Genomic DNA, 25254 nt, shown 5'->3' on the forward strand with positions numbered 1-25254 from the left:
TATCTTATTCCTCAAAGACAGGCTGCTCGATAAAATATGAATTTACAACTTTTAACTCATTGTCAAAATATTAGGGAAACCATAAATGAGAATTAGATATTGCAGCTGTTACAGCCTTAAGTGCCATACATATATATTTCACACTCTTTGCAGATTTGCAAAATGACAGCAATCCCTCTTCAGTGATCCTCTCCACCCAAGCTTATTTTGCTATTAGAAAAAGATCTTCAGAAAAAAAGCAAGAAAAGATGAGGATTTGGGCAGAACAGTAAATACCCTGTTTTTCCCCAGATTGTCTTGTGTAGAGATTGTCAGGCAAAAGCCTCGCTATTTGAAATGAAACAAGCATCTTACCCTTGTTAAGTAGATTTAAGAGAGAAAACAAGCACTGTGTCTTGAGTGAGTATTACTGCTTATCTAACAGCAGAGATAATTAATAGAAAGATAGCTATTAGTCGTGTTAAGGCAAATGTTTTAAGCTTATAACTGCACAAAGCATAGTTATGCTCCTACAATATCTGCAACATGGCAAGATCTGAGGCCACTGTTGTGCCACCAGTGTTACAGTATAATACTTATTACAGGATCCATTTCACTAAGCATCTTTTAACTGTAATGACAATACACATGTAAAACACCTGGCATTATATTCATGTGTCAGACAACCTATGTGTACTTAGGATACAGGAGAAGTCTGGACCTGATTAGGAAATGCTTTTTCAAGTTTCAGAGTTTAAATGCAACACACACATCCATTAACAAGCCAAGGTACCAAGCACAGAGGCAAGTAGAGACAAGGTGCCAGAGCGGCTACACACTTAAATGTTTCTATACGTGTAGCTGAGTCAACGCACGGATAGGTGTTTCTTCCAAAATACTCTTAGCTAGTTGAAGACTTGTCAGATCAAAACATCGTCCACGCATTCAGTTCAGCACACTTTTGTTAGCAATAAAACAGTCTGTCACAATGTTTATATGTTCACTTATAATCAGAATCTCAGTTATTAAGCTGCATAAGTGAACAATCATAGCCATGTCAGTTCCTCTGTAAGCAAATGTCTGCCAGTCTGCTTTCCAACCTATTCAGTTTGCTGTCTTACACATTTTAGGAAAAACTATAAAGATTTAGGCTGATCTTAGACCTATAGTCTACCTCAATTACCAACATAAACGACTAACATGCACATCGCTGTGTCCTAATGTATCTATCATGGTTGCATGGGCGTTTTTATTAAACTTGTTGCAGGCCTCACAGCTAAACTGGTGTGCAAATCATACCAATTTAACTGCAAATATCAAATCATAGTAACTCAACTTTAAATTTGGCAAGCCCACACTTGCCTTGAATATCCAAACTGTAGCTGGGAAACTCAAAATTGAATTAAATCTAAACAACTTCTGTCATGAATATACAGTTCTTTGCCTTTGTGTTTTCATATAGCAATTTTTTTATTTCTGAATTGAATACTATTATACACACTGCTCTGGCAAAGTAAACACTGTAAAATAATCATACACTGGTATCTACTGTATTACAACACTCTGCTTCATGTAGCTAAGTGCAGCACTTTGCTATAGACTACAATTATATTGCATTCTGAAAAAAATGAGCCTTGTATTTGGCAAGTGGTTTTTTTTTGTCAGACACAATGAGGTCTAACTTCTATTACATGTTTTGGGCCAATGAACCAATGAAATTTCATCATCGTATGTGCTTTAAAAATGTTGATTAACTGAAATGCACATCTGCAGTAAAGTATACATTTACACAATCCATACACAATTTATAACTGACAGCTTGGTTTGAGACAACACAATTGTAACAACAAATAATTATAAAATATCAGACTGTACAGGGACATTACCTGAAATGGACATTTTATGATGTAACTCGGCTCAGCAGAATAAAACACTTACATATGTGGCCATTTTTGTAACACAGCATTTCCCATCTGATTAATTATTTTCCTCCTGCTTGTGAACTTTTCTCAGTGTCCAGCTTAACAAACGCATGAACAAACTGAACAGCACTTTGGGATATGCTCACTCTCTTTGAGTTGGAGCCTTCAGTGGATTGCAGAAGCAGCGTTATTGCTGGTCATGAGTTCGGGTTGAGTCCTGGGGGACCATGTGGCCTCACTGGTATCTTTGGGGTCAGAGTGAGAGTTAATCAGTCCCCCCATTGAACTGTATTTTCATTTGATTCAGTGGTTAGAACAAGACAAATGATGAAAATGTGTTTGGAGCAAGAAAACTGTGGCTTGGTCTGAGTTTACTGTGCTGTGGCAATATGGTCTGTCTGCACCCCCAATTTGTGTCTGGTTTAGCAATTTGTAAAGTGTATTGAAATCAGACCATACTGTCATCTCTTCCCTGACAGTGACTCCTCCCACACATAAGTCTCACACTTATAAGCAGTAAGGACAGTGATGTCACACAATAATGACAACTTTCTATTCATACCTCACCCATGCCATCTTCCAACTGGACCAGTGGTTTTCATGACTGTTCTGTGATTAAAGGTATTTGCACTCTCATTGGATGTGCAAATCAACAGCTCTCTAAAGCAATCAAGAAAAAGACAGCATTACTGTAGTGTTTTTATAAACATCTCCCCAACAGCTCCGACTCAAAGATGTCCCTCTTTGTAACACAGCTGTGAAATCTCATTTGTGAGGCTCTGGACTCCCCTCCTGTAGAAGGGATTAATCTGCTCCAACTGTCAGTCTCTAAAATAAACAAGAGCATTTTCCAGGCCTCCTTTCCAAAGTCGGGCTGAGTTGCTGCAACAACAGCGCATTGTGCAGTGCATTCAACAGACATTGAAAAGCAGTAGGAAAAGTCTCCATTGCAGTACATGATTGTTCTGTAGGAAATCCTCTTCATTTTGAAAACATATTTAAGAAAATATAACACATGAGGGTATTACAGTGGTACGGTGGGGTAACACACACAGGTGAGTTGGCTGTTCCCTCTGCAAAGTGGAGAGAGGAGGACTCAAGATCGGCTGTAGCTGGGTTGATGCAGACACACACACACACACACACACACACACAAATCCCTGACTGATAATGGGTGCTCAAAGGGCTAGGTGTGACTGGGTCTCTGGTTTGCCCATGGTTATACCCTGCTGTGAATGGATTGCCGAAGAGGTGGAGCTTGTGTTCTCACTGTTCTATTTCCTCCATGACTTCCATGACGACGGTGCGCGGGCCGGTCAGAATGAGGCTACTAACTGTCCTGTAGTCCAGAGACAAAACGTTCAGGCCATTGACAGAGACCACAAACTGGCAGACCTGGAGAGCAGACACACACAGCAGAGGCCTTCAATCAGGAGAGAGTGGCTGTCCCTGTGTCTCACGAGATTCACTTCAATCTCTGCAGCACCTCAGCAACATAAACATACCATGCTTCTCTTTCCTGTACTTACTGTTGCTACTGTAACAGCAAAAATTATATTTTTAATTTACCAATTATAATGAAAACATATGCAATAGCCATTAAATTTAGGATTAGCTCATTTGTATATGGATAACTCACTATCAAGACTTTTTTTTATTCAACTGCACAAAATCAAAGAGAATAACAAGTGAACAGAGCTTTAAATAAGACAGATATTATTAGAAATGTTGTCTGCCTATGTCTCAATTTTAGCAGAATTTTTTATAATTAGTCATAAGATGTCAAATTGTCACTGCAATTACATTGCAAACCCATTTCAACTTAGATCCCTTAAGTTTAAAATACACACCAGCCAATAAGAATGTCACAACTCTTACATGTCAAATATCTTACATCCATTAAGGAAACAAATTGTGCAAAATTTTGAATTACACATGAATGAATGAAGACTGCGGATGTGGGGTGAGGGTATATTAAGTATATTAAGCTGCAGAGAAATACTAAGAAGGTTGGCACTAAATGTACACTGTACAGTATGTAGCACATTTAAGACATGTATTTTCTTTTAAATGTGCTGAGACATTGAGACTAAAAGAAAAACTACAACGCTACATTACAATGAAACCATCTTTCATTGCCTTTCAATAAAAGCGAAAGCAATCTGTCACCAGAAGATACTACTTGCTGCTTTAGGCCACTTCAGGTTGACCCACATACTGTACCTTTAATGGACCGTAACAGGGAAGGGGTTTAGTGTAATTTAACAGAAAGGCTCCATTGTCTTTCCATCTTAATGTGTTGACAAATGCTACATTGGCAACATACTGTATAGCCCAGTGCCCAGTGAGGTAATGGATGAGAGAGTACGTGTGTGTGTTTATGGCCTAGTGGTTCAACATGGGTAAAGTGCACAAATATAAACAGTGTAATTGCTGAGACACACTTGCCACTCTGCATACTACCCAGCTAGGCTTCTGTTTGGATTCACACAGAAAGACTTAGGCTGTGTTTACTCTACACCAGGGCAGCATTATTGTTATGGGACTTGACTTGTTAAAACACTGCAGGTTTAAACCTTGGGTAGGGCCTGCTCAGCCCTTGGGCAAGGTACTTGAATTGCTTCAGTAAATATTCTGCTTATAAAATACAAAATGCAAGCCATGTGATTTGCCCCCAGATATGTATGTCTGCCAACCAAATAAGAACTGCAATGTAAAGGAACAATTATTTGTTACAGAACTGTTACAACTAAACAAAGTGGTTAAGTAATATATTGACACCCATGTGCAGTATGTAGACTACCAGCACATTTGTTCAGTATAATCAAAAGACATTTTAATTCACTGGATATGGAAATTAAGCCTGAAAATGAGAAAAGGAACTCAAAAAATCCACTGCACCACAGCCAAAAAACTCAACGGAAATCCGTCTGCAGTTTCTGCTCTTGGTTTTGTCGGGGAGCATAGTTTCCTCTTAAAATCCCCCCTAGTCTCAGGCTGAGATTCCCACAATCCCCTGCTGCCTACTTTCATTCCAGCCGCAGCTGCAGGGCCGCTGGGGTCCACTGCCTGGACGTGACAGGGCTTGTTCCCCCTCACCACGAAGCCCCACCCCACTGCATCACCCACGATCTGGAGAATAAAACCCCATGGTTATCATTACAAAGACAGGTCAACATTCTGACATGCAGGAAGTCTGTTATTTGTGCATTGGTTGTGCTTTAGAACTTTACGCGATTATCTATATGACTATCAAATGAGTGATATATGAAAAGTGGAACACAATTAGAGTAGTGTGAACCTGCAACTCATTGCCCAAGACAGCTTTATGTACAGTGCATGCATAATGTATGGAGGGTGCATTAAAGCATTAAAGGCCTCTGCATTTTGGAGGTGGGACAGCTGGGACATACCGTGAATGTCTTCTTTATGTAGGGGCCACCTGGGGTCTGCAGCTCCTCCGGACTCACTTGTCTCTTGAGCACTGCAGAGGGAAGGACACAGAGCAATACTGTAACCGGAGGTCTGATGCAAAAATCACAGCAATCTGCACATGAACAACAACACAGAACCTGACTCACAGCCTAACACTGCTGCTCATGTTTTTTGTTTCAGAAACCAATCAACCCTAAAAGTGCATTCCCAATGTTCCCCACTTGAGGGACAGTGTTTTCCTTTTAGGCACAAAATGGACCGGAGAGGAGTAAGGCGTTGGGATTTCAATGAAGCCACTATAGCGGCTAGCTAGCATGCAGTGTTCTAGGCCACACTGTCGTGACATGTTGAAGTGCAGCATGTTTGGGGTCATGCACCAATGTGTGGCAGCAGGCCCACCAGGGGCATTTCTAGCTATTGTGAAAAGATCAAGTCAAGTTTGCCTGGGGCTTGTCTTTTTTTTTTTTTTGAAGGGAGATTGGCATCAGTAGGTTGGGGAGGTTATATCTACCTTTATAATGAATAAATATTATCACACCTTCAAGTCAGGTTCCACTTTGTTACATAGTCTGTCAGTTGTTTTGCTATAAACACCTCCTTTTTCAGGGCAAAAATATTCAGGGCTAGGCTTAAAATATTCGGGGCTATAGCCCAAATCATCGGACCTAACAATGCCACTGAGGCGCATCCTTTCCCGCTGTGGGAGATCTGTGTTTAGTATATCTGCATCAGGTTTCCTTCACTGATCTGGGGAACAATTCTAAATTCTTTCAGGAAGCTTTTTTAGTGAGGCAAAGACAAGACAACGTCAGGTTTTCCAGAGAGATAACCCCTCCCCCCCCAAACCTCCGCTTTCAGTACATTTCAATTTTATTGTAATGAAGACCACTCCAACAGAAAGGTTAGTGCTATTCTGTGGAGACACCACTGCAGGTGGTTTGACAGTTACAGAGTTGTGAGAAAGATTTCCCCAGTGTTAGTGTTAGTGTTAAAGTATGCACAGGGACCCCTCCTCTGACCCCAAAACAGCTTTCATACGGCCGGTTCTCACGTTGCCTTCCTGAAATGTTTACCTGCAACTGTGTATGGCTTTAATGCAGACATCTAATTTAGGGAGGTGTCAGTTATATAAAGGACTGAATCTATCCTATGATAATTATACATATTATTCTGTATGAATAATAAGACGTTGCTAATGCATATAGTAAATACATAAGAAAAAACTGAGGGCTGTAGTGAACTTACATCTCATACTTTCATAAATCATTTAAATCTTTATTTGATTTAATTGTTTGTTTATAGTTCCTGTTTCCTGTCTTTACCCTCTGTGACATTCAGGAAGTAATGTGATGTGGGCAGGCAAGATTTAAGGACTTTTTATGGGAAAAAAAGTATCTTATGTTTCCCCAGAGGTTTACCAAATATTTTTACAGTGTAATTATCAGGCAACAGAGGGAAACTGGGTTACACTGTTGAGACAATGTATGCCAAGATAACCTCTAATGTTCTTATGACATTTCCGTGATGTTGTAGTAACAGTAATGGCCTTTGGTTCTCCAAATTATCATCATTCCTAATCTCATACACTGATAGCCCCCCAGCACAGCACAACGATCAGAAACTGTCTTCAGAAATATACTGATGGTTTCTAGTTTTCTTCTCTAGTTGTTCTGCACCGTATGTGGCATGTTAGTGCACTTGGTGCAAAGCCCATTCTGCATCCAAAGGAGACCATCTATCACACATATGGGTTACTCCTGGCAACTTCACAATGGCCTGACTGTCCCCTGCAGCTAGCAAAGTGTCTTACCTGCTTGGGGGTGCAGACTGTCTTACCTGCTTGGGGTGCAGAGTGTTTTATTTGATTGGGGGTGCAGAGTGTCTTATTTGATTGGGGGTGCAGAATGCTTTATTTGATTGGGGGTGCAGAGTGTTTTATTTGATTGTGGGTGCTGCGTGTTTTATTTGATTGGGGGTGCAGTGTCTTACCTGACTTGGGGTTGCAGAGCACGGGGGGGCTGCTGCTCAGGATGGGGCTGCTGCTGTAGTACCCATTGCTGCTACAGCTGCTGCTCATGCTGCTGCGTCGCACCGCCGACACCACCTTCATCTCCTTACTGGGGCTGACTGCGAGACACGGAGACATACGCACTGAACTCATCACACACACACACACACACACACGCACACACACACACACACACACACACACACACACACACACACACATACACACACACACACACACACACACACACACACACACACACACACACACACACACACACACACTCACACTACAACCTTCATCTCCTTACTGGGGCTGACTGCAAGACACAGAGAAATACGCACTGAACTCATCACACACACACACACACACACACGCACACACACACACACACACACACACACACACACACACACACACACACACACACACACACACACACACACACACACACACACACACACACACACACTCACACTACAACCTTCATCTCCTTACTGGGGCTGACTGCGAGAGACAGAGAGATACGCACTGAACTCATGACACACACACACACACACACACACACACTCACACTACAACCTTCATCTCCTTACTGGGGCTGACTGCGAGAGACAGAGAGATACGCACTGAACTCATCACACACACACACACACACACACACACACACACACACACACACACACACACACTCACACTACAACCTTCATCTCCTTACTGGGGCTGACTGCGAGAGACAGAGAGATACGCACTGAACTCATCACACACACACACACACACACACACACACTCACACTACAACCTTCATCTCCTTACTGGGGCTGACTGCGAGAGACAGAGAGATACGCACTGAACTCATCACACACACACACACACACACACACACACACACACACACACACACACACACACTCACACTACAACCTTCATCTCCTTACTGGGGCTGACTGCAAGACACAGAGAGATACGCACTGAACTCATCACACACACACACACACACACACGCACACACGCACACTCTCTCTCACACTACCACCTTTATCTCCTTACTGGGTCTGACTGCGAGAGACAGTCTCTCTCTCACACATACACACAGGCACCTGAATGTATTATATTATATGTATACATTTATGATACATTGGACTTTAAAGTGGTGTTGCACACTTTCTTGTCAGTGTACAGTAAGTGTATTAACTTGTGTTGGTTCATCACCTTTTGTTTGTTTTGCATCTGGTTTTCATTCACAACAGCTTTCCTCCATTTCAGTTTCATTTCTGCATTAAAAGGGTATGAGGTGATGTGCATAGCACTATCGTACATACTGCCAAAAACCCCAGACTCTCAGCCAATGGTTTTCACAACCTTGGCTCCTTGATTAATGTATGCATAAATAAACCAAACAAAAACTCCATAAAAGGCATTGTGACTCTTCACATGCCAAAAACAGTGAGATTCTACATAACAATGAACAGTTGCACTGCAGTTATTACGAGGCAAACTACCATTAGCATATCCATCTCAAAAACAAATGTAAACACAGAACTGCATTTACGTTGGATTGCATCAGAAATGGAGTTTGGTTTTATTCTTTGTTTGCAAACATCTCCCAGCTGTTTTGTGCAAAAAGGACATCATAAGACCCCTGTGTCAAATCATCACCAGGGATGCACACCAGTTGTTTGCAAGATTACGTGAAAAAGATTTTCATATTTCCTCTCGCTCTCTCTGTCCTGCCCAGTGCTTTTAACACTGTGTGATTTCCTAAAGCTGAGTGATTTTCCTCTTAGTACAGAGATGCTGGTCTCTCTTCCCCTACAGATTATCCCTTACTGTGATTATAGAATTATGCAATGTATGTTTCATGCCATTCCTGTCAATGAATACTGCAGCCTGACAAAGCAGACTTTTTCACAACCTGAATAACTGAAAAAAAAAACTTCAAGCAAAGAACAAATGTTTCAAATCTGTATCATGAGGCAAATGTGCTGTCATTCCCTAATTTCAACCCACCCTACTAGTAGAGGAGTGCTAGCAGGCTTAAGGTTTAAGAAAAATCTTACTTTTCAACATCAAAATAAAATCAAAATCAGAAAAAAAAAATCATTTCAAATTCAAATCAACAGCCCGCCAGCACAGGTTAACATGCTGTTTGGCCGTCGAATGTGTTTCACGCTGAGGATGTACAAGAGACTATCGATGCACACATGAAAGGAAGACTTACGAGTCGTGCAGGGCCCCATGGTTCAGCCTTCCCTGATAATCACCCCTGACAGAGCTAAGAAAACTTGTGCTCCCTTTCAGAAGGTCACACAATCTATGCTGTCAGCAGTAATCCAATGTAAATGTTAAACCAAGAGCAAACACCACCAGCCACAAGGAGAAAGCGCGAGGTCTGGCCACCTCGTTGCCTGGATATCAGCAGGTACGAGATAACAGCTAAAGAGCTGAATTTATTCATTCTAATGGAAACAGCAGGGATGGTGGACTTTCCACTACCTCTCAAAGCGCTAGGAGTGGACATTTCAATTCAGGAAATGTGAAATTTGATATGGAGGAACAAACATTACTGATGCAAAATCAACTGATGAGCCCACAAAAAGCTAGTGTAAATATTTTCTTTAAAAACAGCAAATCACAAAACAAGCTTCCACTTCCTGAGCTGCACAATATATAAAGAATGATATGTTAGAAAAGCTAGTTCTTTTTTTCCTATAAGGCTTTAAAATTTTAACTCCAATTATCTGTTGGAGTACAGCATTTTGAATATTCAAAGACCAGTACTTACAGTACTTACATTTTCCATTTGCTTGAGATGTATTTTTAAAAATATAATTTCATGATAACACCAGTACTAAGTGGGCTGTAGTGGGTATAGCCTTTTTGTGTGATTCCAACTAATTCTAATAACATTGCTGTATGATGTGAACTGTATAACAAACATACACATTTTCTTACTTGCTTTTTCATTTTCACACCATTCAAATGATACTGCTCAGAAGAGATTCTTCGTCTGACAACAGTATTCTCTGTACTATCAAGAAATGGAACATAACAGACATCCCAGATGTGCTATTCTTTCAATAGGCCACACCAATAATTCAAAGCATGTTCAGCTGTGACTAAATCCCATCAGACGTGTCTCCTCATGTCCTCTAATGCTAAAATGATCATGTTGTCTGGATCATAAGACCCCAAACACTGAGAACAAAAAAGACAGAAAAGAGAAAACATAAAGGGAGGCTATATAACTTTCTCCTCCTCACACCACTGAGTCAAGGAGAGCTTTTACGCTGTAAGGTTTGGAATCATTGTCCCCCAGGCTGAGTTTGAAGTGTTCCTCTCAGGCACATAAAGAATGTTAATCTGCATCTTGAGATGACACAAATGTCTCTGGCTCTTACTGAAGAGCTAAGTCTCACCTACTGTCTCTCATTGTCTCTATGTGTTATGGTCTTACTGGCAGCTGCTGTTTAACTTGTGCTCCTCATTGCGTGAGAGGCAAATTAAATAAACTTCGGATCAGAAATTAAGGTGAAAGATTTAGCAAAAGTTTTGTGGTACAGCTTGGCAGAAAAAGAGGGGTACGCATTTTCTCAAGTGTGTCAGCTGTGGGATTCTGGGAAGGACAACTGTGACCCTTCAAGGTCTCAACAAAGCGGAAAGAAAAAAACTGCTGATATGTTTGTCCCCCCTTACTGAATTATCTCTAAAAGACTAATAACAATCACCATGCTGGAAATTTCAATGGTGAGTTTAAGGACATATTATGATTTATTTTCTATATTGGGATTATTCGTATTAATTACTATTACTATACCATCTATTTACTTTAATATCTAACAACAAATAACTATAAAATAATAAATGATACAGTGCTTAAACCTGAGATTTTTGAGAGGCAGGAGGCAGGGGTTAACAGGGACAGAATGGGCCACACTGATGGGACAGGAGGCCCACCTCTTCAGGCTATATTTCACCCCCTGTCCAAAGGTGGTCTGTGGAAACTGTAGCTGGTGCACAGGGTTTGTGTGTAACTGTATGTGCAGGGTTACTTCCGGGAAAGTATTAGCATTGTACAAGGTACATACACGGATAGTGGTGTCCTTTTTATGCAACTTTTCATGGCACTGTAAAGATGCACTTTACAAGTGCTGCACAGGAACGTATGCTAAGCGACGACATTACAGAAAGGTAGTATACCGAGGCGGGGATAGAAAGGGGCACACTGACAGGACAGGAGGAGGGGTTACCTGAGTGGAAGCTGGTGTTGCGGCGGTCAGGGTTCTGCCTGCGCAGGCAGAAGGGGCTGTCCTGGCTCTCCGGGATGGAGCGGCACCTGTCAGTCAGCAGCTCCATCAACCGCCGCCTCCGCCGGAAGTTCATCCTGAACTGGTACAGCAGCTCCCCGTCCACAAAGTGATTCTTATTGGTCACTGCATGCAGGGAGGGCACAGACACATGAAGTCACCATTGCCAGTGTTGTGCAGCACCGTGTCTGATAACGTTTCTCTTCAGCATTTTGAATCTGAGTCTGAATTATCTCAGACACAGATTGCCTTTGATGGGTACATTCACTGATAAATGTGATGGAGTTACATTCGTTTATTTATTTATTTATTTATTTGCAGTTAGTGGAGCAATACCTGTGACTACAAAGTTTTTTTTTTTATCCTGGGGCTCCCTTTCATTGGTTTATTGTATCTTAATCCACTGGAGGCATGGAGGAAACAGATAAGAGGATTCTGTAATCTTTGTTATAGATTTTTATAATTTATCACAGCAAAGCAGGTGTGCTGGGGGGTTTGCTTTCACTTTGTTTCTTAATTGCCACACAATATTAACCCCTTCCCCTCTGTCTCTGTCTCAATATTATATATAACTTGTGAGAGACAGTCAAGACAGGATATGCCAATGCAAGAACCCAGACTAATGGAGTTATTATTAAATGTTCCAGGCGGTGTAACAATATGATGTATCAACTAAAGTGTCAAGTCAGAATAGTTAGGCTCTTAGAATCATTTTCAAAGTAACCGCAAAGCAAGGCAATTTGACTCATTCACATCCATACGCAAATCATAAATAATGAATAGAAAAAATATAAAGCATATTATTAAATATTAGGTCATCATGACACACCATCATCATATCTGATCAAGGCATTTACAAACATAAGCATGGTTGGAAACAGGATATTCCAACCCAGTGGAAGGCAAGTTCAAAGGATATCACCTGTAGCTTTGTTGCATTGCAGTGGGCACTGGCAGGGCCAGTGGGAATGAATAACCAGTAGTACCCATTGGCAACCCTGAACCATGGTAAAGCATCCATCACACTGCAACCACAGCAGTTACAGACACATGGGCGATACTACTGATACCCAGCAAGTCCAAAAAGAAACTTTCTTTCAGGTTTCAGGACACAGTTTCAGTTTCAAACACAATGTGTCAATTATTTCATTCTCATTTGCCTAAAAGCCCTCATACCCATTCTTTGTGTACAATAACCATAATATGTTGTCACGTGCTGGAAGATTCTCCTGAGCGTGTGGAAAGGAGTGATACATCATTTCATATGCCATAAAAATAGGCAATAAAAATGTCCTTGCCCTTTTCAAAGGCAGTGCTTCACTGAGTCTGTGGGATGGAGAACAATGGGATTTACCCTGATGGAATGCATATCCTACAATGAGAAGACCACAAGCTGGGCCATAATGGAGAAGTAATGGTGAGTGACGAGCACTCTTCCCATTTAACAGCACTCTATACGTCCCACGGTCTCTGTGATGTGAAAAACAGTGCCTGGAAAAAATGCTGTGTTTCTTACGCTTGTGTTTCTTAAGGCCAGTTCTCTGTGTGCAAGGAGGGGGTTTCGCTTATCAAAATCCGGTGGCCAGCAAATATGTCCTCATGTTCCCTGGAGGAAACCTGCTGGGTTGTTTTCAGAGCTCGTATCTGTGCAAGGCACATTTTTGACCTTTTATAATGACCTACAGGCTTACACTAATACATTTAGCAAAACTGCTTTCACATCATGTTTTTGAAGATGCCTGGCTTAACTGGAAACAGATACATGTTTTGTTAAACATACCCCTAACAAGGCGGTGTTGTAACTGACACGTGCATTGTACATCTGACTGGCTGGACTGAATTGAAAGCAATTTGAAAGTGTTTTTTTTTTTCTACTGGGTTGATGCCAACACCTCTGTCTCTGGCAGCCATGCCTGAACCACAGCTGTGATGGTCTGTGGGGGCCAAACAGGCATCTCCCAGATGAGGGAAAGTCCTCTAACGTGCTGCACATTTTTACAAGGGAACGCTTTAAACAGGCCTCCTTTTATCACACCTCCAGCTTTACAGGAGCCGGCCGGCCCCCCCCCCCGGGCGCATGAGCCCTCACCGTGCTGTATGATGCCGTGCTCCAGCAGTCTCCGCCCCAGCTGCTCCGCCTCCTCCCTGCTGGCCACCTCGCCCTCCTGCAGCAGCCAATCCACGAACTCGGAGGCCACCAGCGCCCGCTCAAAGGTCACGCCCTCCTCCTCCCTCGTCTGCAGCAGGGAGTTCTCTGTGTTCATCAGCCTGTTTGGGGGGGGAGGGGGGGGGGGGGGTACCCAGGTAAGTGACCGGGGTGCCAACAATACAGCTGTCAGCCTTAACTAACTCAGTAGGATAGTGTCTACCCATCAGCCATCTGGAGGGAGAAGCAGCATAAGGATTGCATTTTGTCTCTCACAGGCGATTTATACGATTTCCAAAGGCTCTTTTGTATTCCAAGTACTTTTCTGCTGACGGGAAGCCCACGTTTCTGACATTTACTCAATAAAGGGACACAACTTCAATAAAAGGACATGGCTGACTTCATGACCTCACAAAAGAGAACCATGTTGGACTGTACTTCTGTGGGTTATGTTTATTGAACTAAAGGATGACGACACTGGCATAAGCCAATCAAATAGTCATTGACAAATAATGATCAAATAATTGGACACATACTGTAAATACACATGTAATCCATGTGTTTCCACAGCAAAGAGATATAAAAACTGATGCGATCTGAGTCAATGTCCACAAATAGATTTTCCCAGAAACCCATATACAGGTTGGTATAATTAGGTGTAAAGGCCACCCCCACTGCGATCCCTAAAATAAAACATAATTACAATGCAAGCAAAGATCTGACAAAAATTAACTCCAGACCGGGAAAGCAACCATCAGATCTAGGTCTCCTAAAGAGGGACACTGCAACAGTGCCTTGTGTGTGAGGGATATTTCAATCAATCAATCAAATGTATTTGTTACAGCATGTTTTTTAAGATCAAAATTGTCACAAAGCACTGACAGGAAATTTTCCAGAGAGAATGAAAAAAACAAAACAAAACAGAAAACCTAGGGCCAATTGGGAAAAAACTGGAAAATTATTCTCTAAGCCCAGGCAAAGGCAGTAAAGAGACTGGCTAACATGGGCTAACATGGAAAAGGCAACACCTCATTGCATCATTTCCATTTCCATGGCAACGTGACAAGAATGGTGGACCTGGAATTACATGCCTCTGGTAGGGTATGAGTGGGGACCCTCCACCCAGCATATAAACTTGTATAAACTTGTGCACACCAAGAGAAGAAAGAGATGTGGTCTTTTTCAACACTGTTACCTGCGACACAGTGAAAGGTGTCATGTGTGTCGGCTAGGTAGGCCAAGGTGAGTGCCGTTGGCTTTAAGAAATAAAATATTGTGCAAGGGGCTCGACAGGGACCCATTTGTAGATATTACAGAGTGGCCTGGGGGGTTTAGGATCTTCACTTATCTTTGAAAGTTAAGAAGTGACAGGATGAATGGGATGAGATGTTCTCAAAAATCCAAACTACCTTTCGAAAATCTTTCAAAGCCAAGTCCAAAACATTTATAACTGCCATGTATGTCAATCCTTAGATCCAGTTATACAAGTGGACCCCCTTCACAACACTCTTGTGTCGGCAAATGGCTTACAAGTAATAATAGGATCAATATAAAAATCAAACATTTACAATGTTGATGCGTGACTTTGCCAGGCCGAGTAACACATTAATCCAAGGGGGAGAAGACAGGCCTTGGTGAGCAGACTAATGCTGTCTGATGAGGTGTGAGACACTGGCTGATGCAGAGAGGCAGTGCCCCAGTGGATGTGCAAGGGGGCATTGCTGGCTGTAAACACACATGACAGCAGTCCTTAGTGCATTGGCTCACTGACTGATATGAGCTATCGCCTAACTTGCGTGCAATGCCTTGGACAGATTTAAAATCAGTTGTAAACCACTAGTCTTCGAGAGTTACCTATAACTTGAGATAACTGTTTTGTGAATGAGTTATAAGTTATAAGTGACAGAGATAACGTCTGGAGAAATCACACACACAGACTGAAGGAGGCCCATGGGGAACTATGGAACTGTACACATCCTGTCCCCGTACTGTCGCTATACTTGCCGTATGCACTTTTGTAAGTCGCTTTGGATAAAAGCGTCTGCTAAATAAATAAATGTAAATGTAAATGTAAATGACGCTAAGATCTATGTCACTGATGGGAAGAGCACAGGAACCAGCCATCTGATCAGCTGCTGCTGGAGTTATTTCCCTCGCAACCCAAGCGTTATGATTCATAATGAGCTACATTTATTTTGCGAGACTGCCTAGCCCCTCTCTCACAGGCATAATTAGCAGAAACAACTCCTATCTTATCATACCACCGTAACTCAACCTCCAGTACCACGGGAATATCGTCCCGGCCAAATTAAAATTCATATCTGAAGGACAACAGTCAACATTCTGTCTGACTCCTTTGTGTTTGCCATCTGTTGTGTTAATCACACCAGGACAATGAAAAGTAAACGCAAATATCCCTGATCTTAATGGCAAATCTTTTCTGGAGCAGGTCAGCCAAACTGACCTACTTTCTAACCTATTGAATCCAGTTCTTTACCTCAGGGGCTCTCATTTTAAACAAAGAAAGCGAGAAAAGGCTGAATACTTCAAAAACTAATCACGAAAAGGAGTGTGACTCTCATTAAGTCAGAAATTAAGTCACCTATTCAGATGAGGGGAAGAACTGGTTAGTCATTCAGACACCGGACTGACCTTTCTCAGTGCTCCAAGTGCAGCCAGAAAACCCCCTTTTTTGGCACCTGGATGCTTGCTGCTGAACACTGCAAGCCAGTTGCTTCTATCAGTTATTGAACGTCTCCTAGGCAATGGTGCATTCAAATACTTTGAAAGCAGTACATTAAATGAAGTGAAATTGAAGTAAAATAAGTAACTGGAAAGCAAAACATATTTTATTTCTCAGATGTGAAAAGATATTCAAAATGTGACAAATCCAGCGAGGGATGACTGAAAGCAGTACCACTAAGCTCATTAAATGACAGGCTTAACGCACGTGATGTGAGAGTAACAGCAATAAAGTGGACACCTACAAGTCACCAGCCAAGAAGGGAGAAACTACTATGGAGAAATCCTCTGTGATATGGGTCTCCATAACAGGATCTACATATGTGCTTTTGTTCTAGGATCACAACATTGAGATCCAATCAGAAGCCACATAAACATGACCAGACCTTTTTGGGCACACCTGTTTTCTAGTTACGTTCCTAATGCAAACCATGAGCTTACATGAACAAAGCCACTGCATACTACCTCTTTAAGCCACAGCAAAGTTTTCCCATGGAAGTGTCAAACTCTGCTCTACAATCAATATAAGCATTTAGTGGTGAGTTTACTTTTTAATGACTCAAAGTAGATAGATCTACACCAAGTTGAATTAACTATATAAAAGGCCTGTGCTTTCAGTGAGAGTCACCAATGGCATACTTACAGTACAAGATACCTACTTACAAGTATGTACAGTACATACTAACAAGTAAAAACAACAGGGGAGAAAATTGCCACCATGCATTTACAGCAAATTTTCATTTACAGCTATCTTTATGTGTCTATGTCTCTGAGTTGTCATCTGAAACCATGCGCATCCATCCGCTTTCAATAGCTAAGGACTTCTTGGACATGGAAAAATGTCATCCACGTACAATAAATTCAGAAACATCCTCTGACTTTTTAAACATGTTTTAACAAGTCTTCTAACTGCTAAGCCCTTGGTGAGTGTGTGGCTTCCATTTTCCATTATGAACAACTGTAACCTCTTTCCCACAATGCAGAACTGATCCTAATTATGGGGCTGTTCTGCGAAGGGGAAACTGCACGCAGGAAGCTTCTGAACAGCAGTTGTCATTGAACCCAGTGAATGAGAGTAAACTCACTCTTGATGAAAGTATAAAATCTGAATGAACAGACTTCATTCTGTCCAAAGAAAGGATAGTCTTCACACCAGAGCCAGTAAAACATTACTGCTCAGTGCCTCACACTGACTAACGCAGGTTGCTAAGAGACAGCCACAGAGCAATGCTTTCTCTTCCTCCCTCTTGCTGCGCTGGACTAAGTGCCAGCCTTTTAAAAGATTTTCTATTAAGTTTTTAAACTGTCACAGGTTTGCCAGCACATAAACTCCTATTCTTAGCGAGTGAGGGAGGCACCTCTGTCTGTCCGTGAGGAATGATGCCCACGCACCCCCCCCTCCCCCCCAGAACTGGATACACACACAACTGCGGAAGCACGCCAAGTACAGAAACATGCCACATAGCTCAGAAAACAGATTTCTCTTGGTGGACAATGTCTGACTGTGGCATAAGACTTATGAAGCTTGCTGTGGTGGCTTAGAACGATCATGGGTTATTCCCAATCAGGGCAACACAGAGAGGGCTGCTGTTGGGCTATTCCAGCTACACCATACCACTGCACAGCTGTTTCACATCCAACATCACAGCTGCATGTGCTACTCTGAGGGACCAGGCACTATAGTATATGATGACATATAGGCCAAGCAATTCAAGCTACACTTTGACATGTTTGTCAGGTGATTTCACTAAGATTAGCTATCCATACACTGGTCACTTGAATGCAATGATATTAAATATTTTTATACAAATCAGCCATATTCTGAACATAAATGCCACAGACAGATTCACCTGGTAAAACAAACTTTCCCCCCAGGTCATGCATTTCAATTGTGGGTACAACTGCTGCAGAAAGATATGTGCTCTGGTGTCTAAGCTAATTCAGATGACTAAAACTTCCCAGCAGCCTCTGCATAGCAACCAGGGAAACTGCCTGCTATTCATTCTATTTTGAACTTAACATTACCCTTCATAAAGCTCCCATGAAAGTCTAATTTGTCAATTAATTCCATAATGGAAATCACTAGCAGAGTATTAAAGCTGCTTACTGCAAGATGTCTGTATATACTGGAGGCATAATGTGATATCTGCTTAGGCAATATTTTTCTAAAGGCAAGTAGGGACAAGAAGGTGAAATTGTGACAGGTAAATTGTTCATTGAATCCTACTGGCAGTGCAACACCTCCTCCTACAAACAAACTACTTAATACAACAACAATTTTTAGGCCTTCCAAGAAATACAGCACAGGCCTGCCAGAAAGTACATTTCATAAAAACAGCAATGATTAATAAGCAGGGCTTATTAAAGTTTGATGAGAGAGGCACTCATACAACTAAAGTAGATACAAAACCAACCACTTCTATTTACTACACCCTCATTCTACAGTAACAAACAATAACAAAGTGGAGACTCTTAAACCTGTTATTCCTAAACTGTGACTAATACAGAATCCTCCTTGTATATTAACAAATTAAATAACTAGACTAGTAACATAGCAACAAAAGTAGCCTATTGAACTTGACTAATGGGCTTGAATAAGGTCACATACCCCCTCCCCGAGCAAAATGGTTTGTCAGAGTCTTGAGCATCTATATGAGCAACAAGGTAACTAGCTACACATGTCTGACTGAAGCCAGTGGTACCACCTGGAGTACAGGGTTATTCATGCAGTGCTACTGAAGAATAGGCCATACTACAGACTGTAATTTCATACAAAATTCAGATAATATTCAGCTTTTGGACTACACACCTCAGACTTTTAGACCCTGTGTGAGAACATGCCACATAACTGCACTCCGGTCCAATTCCATTCCTGTGAGGTACCGCAGCACCAGTGCTAATGATTGTTATGCATGTGCTCTTATGGATTGGGATTTCTATAATCTTACCTCAAACGGTATACAACCTTAGAAATGTGTTTTATTGCCATTTCCCTGATACCTGTTGCTGATCTTTTATTGTTCACTTATTAATTTTGAGATCTACTGGCAGTCAGTCCTTTCACCATATTTTGAGTGGTAATATGTTCAGTACATACTTTTCAAAGATTCTTTGTCCTCGCAAAAACACCTTAGCTTCGTTGTCCAGTGGGAAGGTTCCATCATCTTTCCGGAAACGGTAGAAGAGCTTCATGTCTTTGAAATCCTTATGCTCATCACATACTGCAACGCAAAGAAATGTTGTTTCTTTATCATGGAGAATAGCTTGGAGAATAGCTATGAACATGGATGCTAAATCAAGCAAGGCTTAATTGCATCAAATGTCCATCAGACCAAAAAAATTGCATCAAAGGTCTTCCAAATGCAACTGCGATTTTAAATGAGCGTGCAATGATACTCTCTTTGTAACCACAATGGCAAACTTTTTTTTTCAATTTCCCTCCCTGCATTTTAAAATCCAGAGTAAATCAGTTTAAATAGGGGGATAACCTAAACCAAACCAGAAATATGTACATTACCTACCTGGTGGTAAATGCTGACTGGGATATATATGTATGTCTTCCTTAACCTTGCAACCATAATATTGACTTTTATGGTAACAGTGAGAGCTGCTTAGAAAAAAGCACTGGTTCAAATTGACTTAACCAGATCAATCAAAACTAATTGGATTAACCTATCACTTTGATACATATTTAAAGCGCTTTTCAATCTTATTTTTTGCTTTGAGGTAAAGATTTACATATGGAATTTCATTTTGCATGGATTTGGACTTCTATTGTAATAAGGCTGTCAGGCTATACCACATAAATATCATAGTCTGAATGATTTACTGATTGGATAATTGCTTGATTGATTGGGATCGTAATTGACTGAAACTGACCGATGAATCTCAATTGTCTGTGGTGTTTTGACTCACTGCTCTAAACATGTGTTACTGTAGTGCGTACAGTGTGTGTTGTTTGGCAAAGACAACTTTCCACTTGTCAGCACTGAGATCATTCTGTTCAGTTCTATTAATTTCTTATGGAATCACCCTGCGCATATGCCTTTCAACAGAGAACACCTGCCATGATGGATGATGCTGTGATCCAGGAGTTTCTGCATGATCCTGATGGCCGTTTCTCGGTCTGAGGCCTCCCTGTGCTCCATAAGCCAGTCGATCAGCTCTTTGGCCACAAAGCAGTTGGGATACGTCCTCAGGTGATGTCTGCGGTCCTTGATGACCTTTCCTTCATGGAGGCGGAGTCTGTATAAAAATAAACAGATGGTTTAATGTCTACAGTGGCCTGTTGCTAATCTGACTTTATTCCTGTTATTTATTAACAGCAGCTTTTTGGCACATGCCCTCAGGAAGAAATGCCCTCAGGAAAAAATGTGCTCAATATTTAACCCCTTCCGTAACCCATTTACATAGATAAATATCTACTATAGCAAAAAAAAGGGAATCACATGCAGTGGTCTATGAAATGCTCAATGCAGTTCAAACAAATTCACGTGCACAGAATCACATGATACCTGCAGTTTGATCTATAGGCTCAGACATTTTCAGTCAATCAAAATCAATACAGCTTTGGCTGATTCAAGTCCACTTGTATATCTACTTTCTACCATCTGTCAAAAGACAAATTTTCAAAATAAACTCCCAGATATAATTACTGAAATCATTCATATGTTTTTAATTCATGCTGAAAACTCATTTATGAAGGCTTGGACTATATCTTTTCAATTGATTCATTTTCTATTACTTTTTGCATTTAAAATTTTAATTCATACACATTTTCCCAAGTGTGTTGAAACATTTGTCCTTGGAAAACCTCCCTTCTCCAGACTGGCCTCAAAAGAGTATTCCTGTCTGTTTGGGGATAGTTAATAAGCAGACCACAGTTTGCCTCAGGAGCCAAATAAGACAGGATTCCTGTGCCTGCTCAACCGAAAAACCTATATTTTCTGGCTTAGATCTCATTACAGGTGTGACTGAAGCAGCCAAACATATTTCTAAGTCAACCAGGAAAAGACAACCAGCAAATATAGCAAGCTTAATCAGCAGATGAACTCACCCCATCTGAGTCCTTGAGCTCAACAAATATCAAAGCCAAGAAGACAAACAAACTAGCTGACACCAAGTGTAACATTGCACAAGTCATTGGTAACCTCCCTGTAACATTAAAACACACTCACTATACACAGTAGAAGAGTCATCATGAACTGTATTTGTGATTCAAATCCAGACTTTTGCAGGTGGTACAAAATAAGGTATTTAAGGGAAAATCTGCACCACCACTCAGCGGAACTGAGAATTCCAAAATGCACACAAGCTTCTTGTCATATATTTTGCAGTGTACTTTTTATTTTTACTGTTATGGTTACTTGTGAACTGCAGGTTTGTTTAATATGCAGTATGAAATACCACCTGGATCAATCTGCAAAAAAAAAAAAACAATGTAATAAAGCCACTGTTGCACAAACAATGCTAACAGAAAACTAGCACTGAAATACTGGCATATAGTTCACCAAACCCTTTTATATCTACTCACAAAGTCTTATTTGATGTGTGAGAAGTCTTCACTGAAGCTCCTTGCCTGGCAAATTTGAGTTGTCTATGAAATGCACTTACATTTCCAGGTAATGGCTCTCTCATATTCCATTACCCAAAAGCAGAAACACCACATTTACTGCAGGACTGGTCTGTCCTCGCTCTTAGTATGGTCCCACTATGAATTCTGCACACCCTTTCCAAATAGCTAGCATATGTTGAGAGCTAAAGGGTACATCTGAGATGCAGCCACTTATATGGAGCATTACAGCAGAGTGCACAGAGAGTCGTGTTAGGTTGGCACGAGAGCACTTCAGAGCCTTTGGAGTGGTGCTATACTTGAGACTGTGGACCATACATACAGGTTTGCTCTCCTATCCCTTTTGAGGGAAGCAGTACATTCACGTGTTGCAGAGATGAGTGATAATTTGGTTTTCTTTATGGGCCAGATGGTTGTGATGCCTTTTAAAACAGTTCAGCAGGTTTTCTAATGTCTCAGAAGGGAGCAACAGAAGCGTGTGTGGAAATATGACTGCTTCAATGTTGTAGCTCTGCTGAGCTGGCAGATGTCTCCAGGACTGCATTTGGCAGCTCAGCCTGCACTCCCAGGTTATAAAAACCCAGATACTGCTATCTCTCTACAGTAACCAAGCCCTCCTTTTCGTAAACCTTTTATGGAATTCTACTAATTGCTGAAAACAGGTTTGCGTATGATTTTTAGTATATGCACCCCAAATTAACCTGGCATAACCCAAGACAGAATAAGTGGTAAGTACCTCTTGCTGTAAGTCTTGCAGGAGTACAACAATAAGTTTGGGGTTTTTCTTCTTCTAACGATAAGTAATTCAAAATGTCTCTTAAAGACTAAAGTTGTCAGTTTTGACAACTGTACAGATCACTTCCATACCATATTTCCTTGTTTGATGTGGTTCTGTGGTGCAGCTTGTGTACCTTTGTGTTTGTGTTCCACATTGACACAGCTAACTAGATTATTTTGAGTTGATATATGATATTTTTCAAAATTAGAGTGCACAATAATGCACCACAACACTATGAAGGTGTTAACCTTTACATTTACTCCCTGCATATTTGGAAAGACATGAGCAATTACAGGTCTTGGGAGTTACAATTGTTACATATTATCCATTTACATAGTGGGGAATGTACTGATGCCAATTGGGGGTTAAATACCTTGCTAAAGGCTACAACAGTAATGCTCCAAGGAAATGAACCAGCAACCTATAGATATGAGCCCTGCTCCTTACCACTATGCTACACTGGGTGCAGTTTCCAATTGCCAGTGCTTAAACTCCTTCAGAATCATTTGAGATCTTGTGTTCAAAACTCAAATCTCAAGTATCTTCAGGTCTTAAATCTTACAGTCAACCTTGATTGAAGACTTCAATTTGTTATCACGTGCTCTTGTAACAAGATTGTCTTATTAGACAAGAATGGCAAATCATTACCTGCAAATATGGGGTCATTGGAAGTACAACTCTCTGCAGAGTGGATAGCCAAGAAATGTGATACCAGCCACCGGTGATATCAAACAACTACCTTTAAACTCCCTGTTTCCTTCAGACACGCGCTCAGCTCTTACTTAAGTAATTCATCCATGCAACTTTTGCCATTCCCTACCTATTTGCATCTGCAAGACCCCGATCCCATGACATACAGCAATTGCAGGTCATTGTCATGTAATTCTACTTTCCCATCCATTTTTGTAAGAAGATTCATATTTCAGCAGAAATGTGAGCATATACTTTCTCATAAAAAAAAAATAACACCACGCTTTGCGGATGCAGCAATAGCATTTTAACAGTGCGACGACAAAGGCTGAGAAAGGAAAGCCATGTATCACGCAGCACTCCAACGATCGCTTTAACACACAGCACCCTACATTTCTTCACCTCATCCTCGCGTGTATGATTGGACTGTGGAAATAAAACAGAAGCATCTTCATGTAGACCGAAGAGCAACGTACAGCTTTCTTGCCAGCCGGCAAAATTGTCGCAGGTAACTCAACACAAACGCTGCAGTCTGTCATCACAAGGCAAATGCATCGGAGCGCTTTGAAAGACCCCACGCCTGTCTTTGTGTACACGGCATTGACACAGTACGATGGGTTTACAGCAGGCGGCCACTCCTACCTTAATTGTTCCCCGATGATAAGGACCTCAGCCATGCGTTCCAGCTCCGCAGCCTTCTTTTGCATGGTGTTCCCCACACCGTCCATTTCTAATTAAACTTTTCAGAAGGACAATGCGTTAGTATCTAATGATAAATCGCTTGGCAGTTGTGACAACGACGCGCAGACATATTAGGCGGAGGCTGTCAAAACCTCAGCCATCTATAAAGCCAGCTACTGTATATCCTGTAATCGGATGTGTGATTATTCTGGTGAGTATAGCGACTGCAGGGTCAAAACAAAAATCAATCTTTCTCGACTGACCAGGAGCTGTCCGAAAATGTAGCGACAGTACAGTAGCCTACTTCAGAGCTTGTACTCACCCAGCAACCGATGACTCCTTTCGAGAATCGTACGTTAGAATCCTGAAGTGAGAGCAGTCCGTGAATTGGACAATGCACTGTATCACATCCCTGGGTATGTTTATATGCACTAATCCCGTACAGTAGAAGCTGTGTCTATTCAGTCGAGAATATGTTATATTTGCCAAGCGAATTTAGCTATTATAATTACATGCACGTTTTCATTTTAAAGAATATTGTGCGGCTGTCTGTGCAAAGAGTTTAATAGTGAGAATGACCAATTAATGATCCTCATCAGATTACGTCATGTCAATGTAACAGGCAAAGTCGGTCGAGAGCTTGTAAACTGAATTTTAAAACAGTTGTTTCCCCTACCAGAAGTAATGCAATAAAAAAACATTTTGTTTACTTTTAAATCCCATTCAATGCGTCCCTTGCAGTCCAAAACGTGCAATCATTTTACCAATACAATACTCCACCTGCGTTGTGGTCAGGTATGCAGCCTACTGCAAATAGCTAACACATCCCAAATCGAGCAACTCCCTATCATTTTAGTTATTACTGGCTTTGTCGTTGGTTGCCACTGGATTGTTAGAGAAACGCATACGTGCATTAATTGTACAAATTCCCCGTTGTTTCCCATTCACTCCTTGAACACGTTTTCCCCATGCTGTTTGACCCTCCTCTTCAGCT

At 41.3% G+C, this 25254-nt stretch overlaps 1 protein-coding gene across 1 annotated transcript; it reads right to left on the reverse strand.

Moving 5' to 3' along the window:
• Window positions 1–2645: 2645 nt before the first annotated feature.
• On the reverse strand, window positions 2646–24449 carry LOC118768962 (DEP domain-containing mTOR-interacting protein-like). Its single transcript, XM_036515952.1, has 9 exons — window positions 24222–24449; window positions 20606–20784; window positions 19637–19760; window positions 13741–13919; window positions 11595–11777; window positions 7326–7463; window positions 5315–5385; window positions 4929–5033; window positions 2646–3296 (listed from the first exon to the last, which is right to left on the reverse strand). The coding sequence occupies exons 1-9, from the start codon at window positions 24305–24307 to the stop codon at window positions 3168–3170; spliced, it is 1194 nt and encodes a 397-aa protein (XP_036371845.1). The 5' UTR covers window positions 24308–24449; the 3' UTR covers window positions 2646–3167.
• Between the last annotated feature and the right edge of the window lie 805 nt (window positions 24450–25254).

This window comes from Megalops cyprinoides, chromosome 21 (genome assembly GCF_013368585.1).
Source record: "Megalops cyprinoides isolate fMegCyp1 chromosome 21, fMegCyp1.pri, whole genome shotgun sequence".
NCBI classification, from domain to species: domain Eukaryota; kingdom Metazoa; phylum Chordata; class Actinopteri; order Elopiformes; family Megalopidae; genus Megalops; species Megalops cyprinoides.

Coding starts and splice junctions, on each gene's coding strand:
- LOC118768962 (XM_036515952.1), bottom strand. CDS start 24,307: ATGGACGGTGTGGGGAACACCATGCAAAAGAAGGCTGCGGAGCTGGAA. Junction 19,761..20,605: donor TCACAGCATCATCCATCATG/GCAGGTGTTCTC, acceptor TTTGCGTTGCAG/TATGTGATGAGCATAAGGAT. Junction 13,920..19,636: donor GGACAAAGAATCTTTGAAAA/GTATGTACTGAA, acceptor CCCCCCAAACAG/GCTGATGAACACAGAGAACT.